The sequence below is a fragment of the Curcuma longa genome, unplaced genomic scaffold (genome assembly GCF_044706935.1).
Source record: "Curcuma longa cultivar G26 ecotype Majalengka, Jawa Barat unplaced genomic scaffold, ITB_CL_G26_1.1 utg2646_np1212_2152390_RagTag, whole genome shotgun sequence".
NCBI lineage: Eukaryota > Viridiplantae > Streptophyta > Magnoliopsida > Zingiberales > Zingiberaceae > Curcuma > Curcuma longa.
The window spans coordinates 746-16,355 of record NW_027435599.1 but is presented as its reverse complement, the minus strand read 5'-3'; the positions used below and the strand labels follow the sequence as shown (position 1 = coordinate 16,355).

The following is a 15,610-nucleotide window of genomic DNA, read 5'->3' as shown; positions in this document are numbered from 1 at the left end:
TAGCATTGGGCTCGTTGCAATAGGCGAAGGATGTACTCATGATAGAAGAGAAGGTTCTTCCATCCAATTTTAGGTGAGAATAAAAAATCTAGCAAAATTCAATCTAAAGATGGACTAGAAATTCATCCTTTTCCTAATTTTATATCTAGTAAAAGAAAAAATATCGAATTTAGCACCAAGTAAACAAAGTCCATCTTCTCTACTCTTAAATATTAATTATTTTATAACTCACTAAAAGAATAAAAACAGAAGAAGAAAAAATACATGAAAAAATTTTGCAAACTCAACGATGCGGAGAAACAGCTATATAACTCGGTGACTTGGAAGGAGTGATACTTTGTTTTCTTCACTCAACTTCGATATGTAGATGGAAGCTAATTGGAGCTGAAATAAGCTAATTGAGGCGCTTCACCAGAAGGCGTGGTTCACGGCGAAGCAGTGTGGGTGGAGGAGCGGCAGAACGTCAGCCGAAGGTAGCCACCGGCCGACGCCGCAGCAGCGAGAGGAATCAGAGGAAGGGGGAGTTGCGGCGGCGGAGCAGAGTTTCGCCAATTCGTTGATGTCGCAGTTGGCGAAGCGGAAAGAGGAGGAGGAGGTGGTGGATATGAGGTGGAGAAGGCGTTCAAAGAGGACCTCGTCGCAGGGGAGCGAGAGCGGACCTGGGCGGCCGCTGGAGGGAGAGCCGTACTCCTCCTCCGCCTGCCGAAGCAGCTGCCGGAAGACCGGGTGGTTGAGGCTCGTCGCGCGGACGACGAACCGCCGGGAGCTCCTCCCCACGCACACTGCAACGTGCCCAGCCGGCACGTCTACCGCCGTCGCCGCCCGCAGCTGCCACCGGCGCAGCATCTGCCGGAGGCGAACCACCGGGCAGAGCTTGCTACATTTTCCCATACCCCTCCTAATTTTTTCTTAATTAGCAAATTCTCTATCCTTAATCGTAAACAAGTGTCGCTCTGTTTGAGAGCAAAAGGGTGACAGACGAAAAGGGAAAAGGGGTCCTTTATAAAGATGACCTTACGAGAATGAATTAGGAGGATTATCAGATTAATTAATTTAAAGAGTGTTAAAAGAAAAAAAGACAGTTTTACCGATCTCAGCATCATATCAAATATCAGATAATTCTCACAATAAAAGTTTAACTGTTCCCTACTTAATATTGAAGAACAAATAAGCTAATAAAAGTGTGCATTGGTATTGAATAGCAGGTGCAACAAACAACCCTTCAATCAAATCATAATAATAAGTTAGCACAATTAGAAGCATCACAAGTTAACATAGTGATTGAATCATCATTACGATAATACTACTCTAGGTCTTAAGTTTCTACTAAAAGCAAAGCTAATTTTATTCACAAATTACTTCTTGTGCAAAAGAAATGGAGACAAGGAGCCAGTGGTTTTGGAGCTGCCCACTGATTCATGAAACATGGGAAAACACATGTTGGAGAAATTTGAGCTCGGATTATATAATTTATCATGTATTGAATTCAGCAGCTAGAAGTCAATAAAAAGCATTCACTATGCCTTAATATATATCTAACAAATCACGTCATATAATTTATATATACAGATGCCCAATAATTGAATATTTATGGGTATTTAGACTATTTAATCTGATTCAAATAGCCAATTAGTGGATATTTAAATGTATTCAGATAGCTAATCAGGCACGGATCATAGGTGTTCTGTATACAGATTATAGGTGCTCTCTATATCTCTTTGAACTTTATCAAATCATCGACTTTTCTGCACTTCAGTTAATATTTTTTTATGAGTAAATGCCAAGAAAGTGCTTGTGCTTCCATACCCTGCCAAGGCTTGCAGATTCTTTCTGTAACCTAATATTTTCAAGTGATTGGACATTTTGCTGCACTGTTATTATCATATTCAGTACAAATAAAATAAATCAGTCTATCATTTTTTATTAATTAATTACTTCCTTTGTGGACTAGCATCAGAATTTTCATTTGTGCATTGTAATTAAATATTCCACTTTCTTTATCTTGTTCCCCAGTGAAATATTTTGTGAGGAGACAAGGCATAGACAAATGATTAATTACCACTTGAAATTGGCGAGCAAAATATTAATCAGAAAACAAGGAATTATATGGGGGTAAAGTCATCTCACAGTGAGTTGATAAGCCTACATCATTTTAGATTTAATTGTTTTTTCAATAATTGATATGTATGATGAACAAATAAAAAACTAATATGACTTAATCATTTGTTTGCCTTTGGGTTGATTGAAAGTCTTCCAATAATTTTCTATAGATTCAAATTGTTTGACTTAACCATTTGCTTGCCTTTGAGTTGAATGGATTGGGTACACCAAGAGAATAAAGTGAGGTTGACAAAAATATTACTTGCAGTAATATTTCATTATTGAGACTATGTCATATCTATTTTTTACAACATTCATTGAAATTAAACACAGAAATAAAAATGAATCATTAAATTCCATACCATGAAAGCAAAGAAAAAAAATCCTTAATTTACTGTATCCTATAAACCAAACACCACCACAAAGAATGCTTAAGAAGTTTGCAACATTAAGAAAGGCCAACATGTGCAAATATGGGCCTAAACATTTTGGGTCATGCTGGGTCCAAATAGAAGATGAACCCTTAACCAAAGACACACAAAGGCACTAAAAGCTATCATGAATTCTTTCTATTTTAGCTTTTTTTTTTTGTTTTTTAAAAAAAACCAGTGTTTTTATACAAAAGCACGTTGAGACTAGTAAGTACAGTGTAAGCATGCTTGTTGGGTCAAATGCTTTTAAGAGACATCACCATAAATGAATGGATGTCTGATAAGTTATATTCAAATAGTGATTGTCCAAGTAATAAGGTTCTGAGCCCAGTTTAAATTTACTTAAAACTATAAGTACCATAGATAGCCATATATTTTGTCTATTTGAGTATCCATAGGTCCCCATGGATTTGAATGCACATTTATCATGTAAAGTGGGTATTTAAACAGATTCAAATAGCTAATATTCTTTCATCCATGAACTTGTTTCATGTAAAATGGCTATGCAAGGCCCGCGAGCTGACAACTCTATGCCTAAGTCAGCCTACCTGCATGGCCATGGTAGGCTTGAACCAGCCCAAACCAGGCCAAGTCAGGAGATCCTAGGCCCGGCAGACCAATTGACACTTCTAAGTAGACATACCCTAAAAGACCAGTTCAAACAAAAAAATTCACAAGGGAGCAGACTTTTCCATGCTTACCACCAAAAAGATAGGATACTCTTAGATAATACACCAATTCACTGTCATTTAGCACACAGTCTTTTCTTGTAATGTATAGAGCCAACAAATTTAACCCCAAGCATGAGTTAAACAAACTGCTGTTTACCGAATAATTGATACATGAAAGTTCACTTTCACCTTAATTAGTAATCTTTGGCTAGAGCCAAATTTTTAGAAATAAGTACCTTCTGGAGGCTGCACTAATCTGCGGTTGTGTGATGTTGCCATTTCTTTTTTGAGGTGTGTTAGAACATACTCCATTGTGTAATCACGTTGCCAGTTCCCCAGAACCAAAAATTTCTTTGGATCTACCTGGAATAATCACACCAACACCGAGCATTAGTTTCCAAAAAACAATGGTAGTAATTATCCTTAAATCTTTAAACTCGTCTTCCACTCATGGTATTACCACTCCTGTGTCAGGATTAACACAAGTCATGTTGATGCGCGAATGGAACCGAACACTCGGTGGCTTCTCGGGATAGTCCTTGTCACAGAACAACTTCAACTGATAGATGCGACCTTCATGGACTGTCTGCAAGAGAGTATTGGTGCAAAATATGATCATCTACAATGTCAGATTTGGTGATGTAGTGAAATAGAAAATGCCCATCTCATACATTAAGGGGGCCAATTATTGTGCCAGTCCAAGAGCGCATGTAAATGTCATCTCCATCATCCATGCCATAACTTACAGTCCCATCTCCTATGCCCTTTTCCCCTCTCTCGAGCTCTTCAAGCAATCTAAAGTTCCGAGGAACTGCACAACGATGGAATAACAAACAACGCTATTCAGATGGAGTGCCATCCTGATACAAATGATTCATTAAAAATGAACAGAATGCATGAAAATAAAATGGTTTGGTAGAAAATTAAAATATCGACATAGTTCCCGAAGCATATCCTTCTACAGTTGAATATTTAATTAGATGGTAAAAGGACTAGAAAATACCAAAATAGAAGATGTTAACTAATGAACAAGTCTCGATGTATTAAAATAAACAAAAAAAAAAAAAAGCACTGATACCAAACTCGGATTAGCAGTAAATTATAGGCAATGATTCGCTAAAGTGAAGCTAATGTCATTTCTATTCACCTCCTTCGCATTGCCTGGCATTTGTTATAAAAAGAACGCAAGAACCCAAGGAAGAGGTGATTCTCTGGAGTAGCAAATGAGCAGGACCAAGATATGGCATATGAACACTGAACAGCTTAAAAGTAAAACAAAAGATGTTGGAGTGATTAAGCAAACAAGTATCATAATGGACACATGAAAAATGCATGTCACTCTTTAGTAACTGGTTCTTAGATTTTACAAATAGCAATTATGTATATACGTATCCAACCAGGATCACTGAAATAAGTTTGCATATAGACAAACCAAAACAAGGGCTGAAAAAACGGCTTAATAGGGCTTCAAAGTATACCCGTTTGTATCAGAAGCATTACTAACAATTTGAACCTTGAGATACAAATTCCGGTGGGATCTTCCGAAATACTGTTCAGTGGAGAGCAAATTAAATTGAAGAAGGGGAGAATGCAAGTAAATTGTATCATAACCATGATTCTGATATCAAAAGGCTGCGCATACAAAATAATATAATGTTCGTTCTTCAATCGCACCTACCTTGTGCAGTCATCGTGGAAATTAATCTTAAAGATTTAAGATGAGAGATGGAGAAGCGTGGAAGATTAACCATAAACCACGATATCATATCGAGGACAAGCCACCAACGGCCTAGCATCCCTGACTATAATTGGAATCTAACAACAATTAGAAATTGGTAATGCTCCATCAATTACCATCCAGAACTGCATCGAGTTATATCGCGATTACTAAAGGCAAGAGCATCAATTTGTGATATTCTCAACCCTCCCGAAGGGAAAAAAATCGCCTCAACATATAGATGCATAGAAATTTAGGTTGGAAGAAAGAAGAGGAAAGGGGGCAAGGCAGGGGTGGAATCTCTCACCGACAACGCCGGATCCACCGGAGCTACCGAGCGTCATTGATGATACGTCCACCGATCGCTGACCTCCTCGAGCTCGTTCCCCTCCACCACCGACAGCAGTCGAAGATCAGGAGACCAGGAAAGGGAATTTGGGAACCCCAATTTGATTCGACAAAATGTGGTATTTAAAAAAGGAAAGCTGGGGTTTGCGTCTTGTTCGAGACGAACCCGCAAATTTTGCTTAAAAAGGTGCACATTTCATTTGATCCAAACAGACCGGTTCATCCAGACCGGAATCTGAACTGGTCTTTCTCATCCATGAACTCCAGTCAGTAGATTTTTGGAGAAAAATCATTTTCAACCCTATAGTTTTCTGACTTTCTTTTATGCCTCTGTAGTTTTAGAATCATCCTTTTACTCTTCTTAATTTCAATTATTAACAAATGCCCCTAATTATTAACCTTTGTTATCTTAGATATCAGCTTGATTTACAAAATAACTTATATTGTATAAATTTATTTATATTTTTTTTACCATATATTAAAGTTAGAAACTTACAAGTTCTTGAATTTTAGTCGTGATATTTAACTTGACTGGAGAAAGATATGGAGAAATTATTTGAACTCGAGTAAATAATCAGAGATATGAAAAATTTTAAATTTGAATATAGTTTGATAAAATCTTACTCGTATCCTATCCAAATACCTGATTAATTTGGAATAAATTGTTTTTTAATATATTATTATCTTTTTTATGATGTTATGATGTTTAGTTTATTACATTTTATCTTATTTTTTATTATTTTCTTAAAATTTAGTAAATATTGATAATTTCATCGAAATAATTTAATTTTTTTAAAATATATATAATTATTACCATAATTATAAGTGGTAATAAGATATTTGGATAGAATATAAATATTCAATCTTTCAATTGACATAAAGAGAAATATAAATTAACTGTCATGGCCAACTGTTACCTAAAAGAAATATTAGGTGATCCTCACATCTCTTCACATATATTCGTGAGATCGATCGTATGAGATTACTGGGATGACAAATTCTTTTTTTTTTTTTTTTTAAGAAGAAGATAGAAATTAAATATCTAATGGGATAAGAATGATAATGAGGATAAGAATAAGGATGAATATAATAAATAAAAATGAGTATAATAAATGACTCATTGTCGTCAATGGTAAGCTAATTTATAATCCAACTTGTTCAAGATGCAAGATGATTATAAAATTAGCTTGTGCATAAGAAATTCAAAATTTTAAATGAGTTTAGAGGAGGATATTTTGAAAAGAAAAAAAAATCACGTTGAGGTAAAATTGAATCAACGAATATTCTAAAGATTTAAATTGAATCACGCTATACTTCAGATTTAAATTATATATTTTTAAAATTAATATAATGAAATTTGGACATTTGAATAATTGAATTATTAAAAAAATAAAAATAAATTAATCAAATAAATTAGATTTGTAAGTTTTGAAGGGGATTTTAAATAATCAGGCGTCCGCATCCAAATCCCGATTCTTCTTCGCCTGTCCATGACCCGCTTATCTGCTCCTTGGAGAAGCACGACAAATACCATGAGCCGGTTGCCCCCGTCTCCTCTAACCCTCTCCGTGGCTTTGCTCTCCGCCGCCTCCAGTAATGTCTCCGGCTACGCCCTCTGTCCCCCTTCACGGACCAAGACGAACCCTAAGCTCATGGCGGAGATCGGGGGAGGACGAGGCTGGAGGGTCCGGTGCATGGCGAACCAGCGTCGGGTCAAGATGGTGGCCAAGCAGATCCAGAGGGAGCTGTCGGATATGCTGATCACCGACAAGGTTCTCCAGTATGCCGTCCTCCCGGAAGCCTCCCTCGGCGCCGACCGGTACCTCTCCTCCCTCACCACCATTAGCGGCGTCGAGGTCTCCAGCGATCTCCAGGTGATTCATCTGTTTTGACGGTGCGAATACTAATTTTTTGGTTTTGGGAATTGTGATGTTTATTAGGCTAAATCTATTTCAACATTAAGTTTTTAGGTTGTTAAGGTGTATGTGTCTGTCTTTGGTGATGATCGAGGAAAAGAGGTTGCTATTGCTGGACTGAAGTCGAAGGTCAAGTATGTGCGTAGTGAACTGGGGAGGCGGATGAAGTTGCGCCTAACTCCTGAAATACGTTTCATTGAAGATGAGTCGCTAGAAAGAGGAAGCAGAGTAAGCTTATTATCTCGTCACATTGTGACCACCTCATTGTTTTCCATGTCTGCGTTTAGGTTAGCTGATGTAAATATTGGCAAATTGATAAAGAGCTAACAGATGAACATATCATGTCAGAGAAAATAAAATTGGCAGATAAAACTTTTAACAATATTTTGATGTGTTATGCTTGTGTCGCATGCATTTTATGCAAGATAGTTCTTGATTGAGAGTTGACTTTTAATTCAATGGTTTATCATTAGTTTCTTTAACGTGTTACTTCTATCCATCTTTGGTCAATGCCCTTGATTAGTTTGTAAATGATGTTGAAAGAGTTGAACAGAAGTAAAAGAGCAATGCCTAGCTCCATGGATATTGGGACCAATTCATGTTAAAAAGTAGACTAACAAGTGATTATGTCTATCTGCTACTCTGTTATCTGTTTAACACTATGTTTGCTACCACTCTGAAGAAGATTATGCACCATTGCTAATTGTGTATAACTTGGCTTTTACTTCAAAAATCATTATTTCTGGATGTAATTATATGTATAAGAAGCATACTCAAAGATCAATCTGTACACACGATGAAGAGGATCAAACCTTGGTATTTTTGTATCCAAATGAAGTGTTTCTGAATAAAGGTTTTCAAGCTGTGCTGGTAGAATATAAGATAACATCTCAGGCACCATGATGGTTGATGTCCTATTCCTTGAAAAATATCAATCAGTCTGCACAGTAATGTTTGAACTCATACTCTGATTGCCTTTGTTATTTGGATAAGAGTACCGGACTGCAACGTGGTATGGATCTAGGTTCCAACACTTTATTTCATTAAAATTTACAAGTTGTCAATGTGAGTGTCACTGTTCACTCTGAATGTCACTGTTGGTAACTGGTCTTCAGTTTTGATGAGCCTGGGGTTCATAGATGGGGAGTCCAAGTATGACTTTTTGGTAGCTTGTATCCTACTAAGTTTGAACCTTTTCCTAGATATGATATTACTAGCACATCCTGGATGCCTAAGATGGCTGATCAATCATACAATACATATCTCATAAAATCTTCCTCATGCAATTAGTCAAATATTAAATCACATATTGATCTATAGTCATAGCATGAAAATTCATCTTTTGTTATACCTAAATCTCACATGTCGCAATTTAACAACTCATAGAAACTTTAAATTGATAAGATATATAATTGTGGTTATTCTTTAACTGGAGATAGAGAAATCTATAGATCAATAGCTAAGAAACTAAACAAACTATTAGTAGGTAAAAGAAATAATATAGGTTAAACTAGTAAGACATCTTTATAAAGTGTACTTTTGAAATATCATAATTTAAACAATACTCTTGCTATGTTCAGTATGGTTTTCATCACTATCATTATTCCTTCCAGGCCTTAGTGCATTTATCTTGTTTGCCCCTCAATCTGGAAGAACCTTCAGTCAAAATGATCATTGTGTGTGACAGACCTTTTTAACTTCAAAATATATATTGGATGGCACTGAATTTCAAATTTCCTTCTGGTTTGATTTTAGACCCCCTCTGTGCCAGTTTAAATGTTTTATATTTTGTCTATTGTGAACTTAAATTTGTGAATTCCTCGTTGCCTTTTTTAGTTATTGGACTCTAGAATGAAATCATAATGTTAGTAACATTATTTACATGTTGTTGAGTCATATTCTTTCTTGACCTATTGAATTTGTATGGCTCATAATTATTTGAGATGAAGATTGCTTTAGGAATTACTTCTTTGCCTAGCTGAAATACTGCGATTGATTCTCAAGTACTGTATCTGCCGTATGCTTCGTGTTTCTGTTGTTCTGTAAGATTAGTTATCACATTCATAAGTGTCAGTAGACAACATGCGTTTATCTTCTTGGATGGGGAAATGCCTCATCACCTGTATTGGACTTGGAGAGAAGGAACATAAATTTAGCACAAAATGTGATGGCTTTCTTTTCTTCATTTATTGCAAAAGTAAATATGCCCTAAAAATTCTTGTACTAATGTGTTTTTTCATAATAACACCTCAACCATACAAACGAATTAGTTCAGCCTGGAATTGATTAAACTTTCTCCCGTAGGTGATAGCCATATTGGACAGGTTAAAGGAAGAGAAGAACACCAGAGATCAAGATGTCAAACAGCTTGAACCTCCAAATTCTTCTGAAGAAGATGGAGAAGGTGATATGGATAATGAAGACGAAGACATCATTTATGTAAATTAAAACAAATTGTTGAGGCTGTGGTATCTAATCTGCATGGTAAGTTCTTAAGATCTTCCCAAAAGAAATAAAGAAAATATGAAAGGTCACTGTACAACCTTCCTAACGAGTTAAATTTGTCTACAAGCTCCTGATTTCTAGTTAGTGTTTTAGTCTTTCAGATACTATTTGTTCAAATTATTTTGTGCACTCACTTTTAAACTTAGCGAGCATGATTTGATAGCAACTGTCATTTGTCTTTGGTTTGCTTCTCTCACTTCCTCTTTCAAATTATATTCATGAGGTCGGATTACTAGTTATAAAATTGATCGTGGCTCAGTTTTCTACCTTAATAATTATTTTTCCACCATGACAAAAAAGAACAGGGAAATCGGTATCTTGCATGGATGTTAACTCATTTATATAAGTGCTAATCCGATTACTTTCTCTCAACAACTTTCTAAACCAGAGCATTTAATTGTTGCAGACGATGCCAACCAAATGTGTCAGGATGGAACATGTTCTCTAGTGACTACTTGTACATTTGTAACTTGTAATTTCATGATAGATCTATTGATTGTGAAACTCCAACCACAAAAATGGGGAAAAAAAAATGAACTACTTGATTTCATTATCATCATCCCCGAGTAGGTCAGCTACTTGGATTTTCATTCTGGCATTGCACTATAACTTACTGACAGAGCAGCATGGGAAATGGAGATTCTTTGCGCTTCAGGTACCAACTACTTTGTCTGAACTACGAAAGTGAGCGTGTTGCAGTTTTGCAGTGTGGATTCATTGGGCTTTACATCTACAACTTTACTTAATGTCTAGGATATTTCATACCCATAACTAAATATTTCTTTGTAATATGAAAAAAAAAATCCATCTCATCGGCAATTAATCAATCTCAATCTGTATTGACTTGTTCTATCTATCTTTACAAATAGAAATCTCAATTAAGATTCCTCACTATTTGTTATTTGTCTGTATGACTTATGGAATCATATATTTGTGTTTGCTATTCTGTCATAAGTTATTGTTCAAGGCAGCAGCATATTTATTTCAGCATATTCTTTAGCGCGGTTGTCACTATTGTCTCTTATATACATTTTTTGTTGGCTTTACACTATCGTTGTTGGTAAGAAACACACCATTTCCGTGACATTCTGCACATTAAATGACTTCTCTGCACAGTCCGAGAGACTGTGATTTCTGCATGCAATCATATGCTTGTGTTTGCAAGCCTGGCATGAGTTCTCTATTTCAGTCTTTGTCTTAGCCTACCAGATTCGAACTGATACATTTAAAATGTTATATTATCACCAGACACTTATTAAATGCACATGAAATGCTACTGTTGACATTTTTGTATGAACCAGGAACTTCCCCATCAAGGAACAGAGGACTGATAAATGCTAATGAAGGTAAGCACAAATCTACATTCCTGTAAATTAAATGAGGTTCACTCAATGGTGGTGGGGAGTCTTGTTCAGGTTAAATTGATAAACCATCAGGGATTGCGGTTGGTTTAACTAGGGTGCTTGTAGTTTCCAATTTGCATGAGCTCAAACCCACCTAAACCTCAATTCTACTGCATTCTTTTTCCGCTTAACCTCACCTAGCCATGTTCTCAATTGAGGTTCAGATGTGTAACAAGCACTTTTATCATTTTTATTTATTTTTATCATATTTTATGAGTAGATTATGTGTTTAAGACCAAACAAAAGGCTGTTTCTATTTTTGGATAACTTTACCGTGAGACTTCGATCACCTGAGTAAAGTGATTCAATGATTTAGTGCCTGAGCTGATTAAATAGCAGACCCAAGCATGAAACATATTGAGCCATCCCATTCGGTTTTGCATATATGAAACATGAGATGCTTCTTGTCCTCGTCTCATGCCACTTTACTCTTTTTCTGCCCCAAGCAACATGGCTGAGGCTGTCACCACTGCCTTCCCCACCCAATCCCACACACCATGAAATCATTAAACAATTATGGTTCTTGTCGACTATCTTCTCAAGGATACGACCCCTCAAAACCACAATTCATCTCAAAAAACTTCCAAGGGAAATTGTTACGTGCAGGGGAAATCATTTTTAATCCCTGTTGGGACAGGAGTAACAATTTTTTCTGCTGACAAATAAGCAGTTCCTCATTGGCTGTGATTTAGTCAAGCAGGTAAATTCTTAAAATAAACTAAAATAAACACAATCTAAATTCGTAATAATAGTCGAGGTTGCGTCAGCAGCAGGACCGTAGGGTCCATCAAGCATTGCTAGTGGGCCGTCATGTTGCATGGAGTAATCTACGATTATCTCCTATCTGTGCATTACGGTATATATAATTATAATAACAGTTTGTCGGAACGGCAAACCGGCACAGACAACTAAGTAACTCGGTCCGAGTCCTCCGTTATCCGGGCCGCCGCGGTATCTTACGTCTTCATCAGTTAATCAGGGCCTCAGCTTCAAGTCCCGAGACTCCCAACGGCCGTACTGTAGAGGAGCGCCACTCTCAGGTGTGTTTACCGCCCGGTACCTTCACAGTTCGATGGTCGCGGGTCCTTACCCAATCTGCACCACCACGTGAACCCGATGTACCAACTCGTGGGTCCCACGCATTGGGTGAACTAAAGCGGGCGGAGAAATTATTGGGTTGCGGAAATTAGGTGAACCAAAGCGGACGCCAGCTGCGGGATTTAATCGGATTGGATGCGGCGGTTTCCGGCGGATTTTAAATTAAAACCCATCGAGTTAATTTAGTCAGAAGCAGCTGCTTTTGCTGCGACCGAACTCTCTCGCTGTGCGAGACCAAGCGCGAGTAGAAGCGCCGCATCGTTCGGAGGAGGAGCTGGAGGTAAAAGGCGGAAGCGATGGGGAGGCCGGCGAGCTCGTGCTTGAAGATCATGGGTTGTGGTGGAGGCGGCGCTGACGCCGTCGACAATGACGATCTCTTGCCGGAAGAGGTAAACTTCGCGTTGGTTTATAACACCTTCGATTGTGATTGGGGGTCTCCGATCCGTATTGTTGGAGTTGAGGGTGGGAGGAGTGTTGGTTCGTAGGGGTTCTTGCGGGAAGCTGACGTCTTGGATCAGATCCGTTGCACTGGATCTCGCAAATACCATTTTCAGACCGAATTGGTCATTATTGACCTGCATTTTAGGTCATTCCGTTCATGTTTCTGTTTTTCTTTTTCAGATTGCATTTTGATTCTTACTTGTGCATGCTCTGTGGCCATTTTGGAAAATTGGCTACTTAATTAGCGGCTTCTAGAAAATAGACTGTTTTTTAGTTAGAGTGATCCTTATTCCATTAATCTCGTCCCTTCAACTGCGTGTGCTATTAAAATTCTGGTATACCTGTCTTAATATATCTTTAAGCGGTCTTAAACCTGATGAATTGGACATTTATACTTGCATGGTGGACCTGGTTAGTTGTTGGGACTTTCGTGTTATATAATTGTGTTGACCTTGAAGTTCTCTTTGTCATTGTTGTTTCAAATCCCAATTACAAGCTAATGATTCTTGGCAGGCTACAACTTCATCAGACAATCGTAGGTGGAGTTTCCGAAGGAGATCATCTAAGCATCGTGTTCTAAGCAACACAGTGATCTCAGAACCTATATCTGTTTGCTCCAGTAAGGAAAGTCAAGAACTTCCTACGGCTAACCTCCAACCTCCTTTCCCAGAAGTAGTCCAGGAACAAGAAAAGCCAATTAAAACTTCTCTATTACCATCAGAGATATCAAATACAGAAGCACCTCTACCCCTTTCTAGTGGAAGTACATCTCCAGTTGGTCCAGCTCTCAGTGAATCTATTGCAATTATATTTCAGGCGGTTATAAGGGGAAATTTGGTACATCCTTACTTATTTCTGAGCCTACAATATTCTAGAAATTACATCTAGCTTCTCTTAATTTTCACGATAAATTTAGGCCAGGGAAGAGGTACACAAACTCAAATGCATTGTCAAGTTGCAAGCAATTGTACGTGGATACCTGGTGAGGAGGCAAGCTATTGGAGCTTTGCTGTGTATCCAGGCCATCATCAGAATGCAAGCACTTGTAAGGGCTCGTCATACTCGCCAATTATGTGAGAAGTCAAGGCCAAATGATACTAGGAAGTTCCTGGTAGGTATCAGATATCAAGTTTTATTGATGTTACTATGTAGTGAAATCTTGATGGATACTGGAACAACCAAAATGCTTCAAATACTTGTAAATTTTGTGCATGTTGATTTCATTTCTCAATTTGATGAGAACAATTATTGCCTTAGTATGTAGCTTGGCATGTCTCTTTTAACTCAAAAATGCTTAGGCAACAGAAGTCCTTGGGGTTTCATTAGTTAATTCTCCATGAAACTAAAGAAACTTCTACCTAGTGTAAGTGCATAACTAACATATCTTTAAAATGGCCTGAATATTCCTATGGCTATTTTCTTACTTAGAGCTCAATAGCAAGATAAAATTTGGTTTGAACACATGGCCTTTCAATGTTGTACGATGCTTTAGTGTTGTCTTTGAACACATGGCCCTTCAATGTTGCACAATGCTTTAGTGTTGTCTATTTCTTGTGAACTTTGTCTGTCCTTGCATTGTCAACTGAGCAATAGCTGTCTGTGATAAATGTTCCTTTTCCTAACACCATAATGTAGTTCATAAAGGCTGGAATTGTTGCTAATATGTTGTAACAACAAACTCTTTCTTTGAGCTTTAATTGGAATAATCTCGTCATGCTGATGTATCTTAGGGGAAGGGAGATTCTTTCAATAAACCAGGCAGATCAGCAATCAATAAATTACTTACTAATGGCCTTGCTCATCAGGTAATGGTTATTTTTTTTTGTTTGTGGTTTTTTATTCACTTCTTCATATGATGGGTACATTTCTTAGTCCAATCTTCTATAAATGACTTGCATCTTTTAATTCTTGAAGCTTTTGGAGACTACAACAAGGAAGAAAACAATCCGCATAAAATGTGATCCATCAGAGTCTGATTCAGTTTGGAAGTGGTTGAAGAGATGGACGGCTATAACTTCATCAGTAGACCAACAACCTGTGAAAAGCTTCGGCATTGGCCATCAGGTGCTAGAAGGGAAAACTAATGTCGCAGAAGGTATACCAAAAAATACAATTTCTAATGCAGCTTTGTCAGTTTTGTCTGAACTAGTGTTGCCTCCAACCAAATTGATGATGGCAGATGATGATGAACACTATTTAATGATTGGAGACACTGATGGCTTTCAATGTCAGACTTCTGTAACTTCACAATATAATTCATTCAATTTTGGTGAGGCAGAAAAATTGCAACCTGGAAATGATATTTTGGATACTACTGCTCAAGACTATGCTGCACCTAAGGTTGTTAATGATGAGAGGTTGGATTGCATAGATGATACCAAACAAGTGCAGCCAAATAAAAATTCTGGATTAACAGGTGAAAAATCACCTGTTAGGAAAGACTGTTTCAACCATGATACTGAAAAGGCATCCTCTGAAATGCTGGAGAATGGCGGGAAGAAAATTGCTGTTAGTTCAAGAAAACCATGCAATCCAGCATTTGTTGCAGCTCAGTCAAAGCTCGAAGAGTTGAGTTCAAAGTCAGCTGTTGGTCGATCTGTTAGTTCTGCTTATCAAAATGCTTCATCAAAATCAAAATCAGAGAACCAGAACATTCACACAAGTCCTTTTACAGATAACAATGAAGCAGTTTCAGCTAAAACATCGGTTATGTATGATTCTATGCTTCAAACTGCAACATCAGAGTGTGGCACTGCTGATTGGGGCTCAATGCTCAGGATGGTGCTCTAGGCCTGTCATAAGATTAGGTCGTGAGCTCAGGGCTCAGTACTCCATGCCTATAGTAAGATTAGGTCGTGAGCTTAAGGATCGGTGTTTCCGATTTATCATAAGGCTATATTGTGAGGTTGGGGCTCAGTAGTTTCAGGCCTGTTGTAAGGCTATAAAAGGGGGCAAAGCCATGAAGTAGAACATACTGTAT

The 15,610-nt window shown here is 37.6% G+C and overlaps 4 protein-coding genes across 4 annotated transcripts; 2 read left to right on the top strand and 2 right to left on the bottom strand.

The window, feature by feature from the left end:
• Nucleotides 1-402: 402 nt before the first annotated feature.
• Nucleotides 403-897, bottom strand: LOC141820077 (indole-3-acetic acid-induced protein ARG7-like). Its single transcript, XM_074707361.1, has one exon. It carries the CDS (start codon nt 889-891, stop codon nt 409-411), a length of 483 nt encoding a protein of 160 aa, XP_074563462.1. The 5' UTR covers nt 892-897; the 3' UTR covers nt 403-408.
• Nucleotides 898-3,259: 2,362 nt separating this feature from the next.
• On the bottom strand, nt 3,260-5,397 carry LOC141819955 (ubiquitin-conjugating enzyme E2 variant 1C-like). Its single transcript, XM_074707219.1, has 4 exons — nt 5,227-5,397; nt 3,874-4,013; nt 3,663-3,788; nt 3,260-3,565 (listed from the first exon to the last, which is right to left on the bottom strand). Exons 1-4 carry the CDS (start codon nt 5,261-5,263, stop codon nt 3,425-3,427), a joined length of 444 nt encoding a protein of 147 aa, XP_074563320.1. The 5' UTR covers nt 5,264-5,397; the 3' UTR covers nt 3,260-3,424.
• Nucleotides 5,398-6,741: 1,344 nt separating this feature from the next.
• On the top strand, nt 6,742-10,519 carry LOC141819954 (putative ribosome-binding factor A, chloroplastic). The gene is made up of 4 exons (XM_074707218.1): nt 6,742-7,141; nt 7,238-7,411; nt 9,488-9,667; nt 10,095-10,519. Exons 1-3 carry the CDS (start codon nt 6,758-6,760, stop codon nt 9,629-9,631), a joined length of 702 nt encoding a protein of 233 aa, XP_074563319.1. The 5' UTR covers nt 6,742-6,757; the 3' UTR covers nt 9,632-9,667; nt 10,095-10,519.
• Nucleotides 10,520-12,422: 1,903 nt separating this feature from the next.
• Nucleotides 12,423-15,336, top strand: LOC141820032 (protein IQ-DOMAIN 32-like; the record flags this gene model as incomplete). Its single annotated transcript, XM_074707312.1, is given in 6 exon segments — nt 12,423-12,578; nt 13,144-13,467; nt 13,547-13,741; nt 14,361-14,435; nt 14,545-14,725; nt 14,810-15,336. Coding segments are annotated over 6 exon segments (1,395 nt in total), but the record flags the coding sequence as incomplete, so codon positions are not given.
• Between the last annotated feature and the right edge of the window lie 274 nt (nt 15,337-15,610).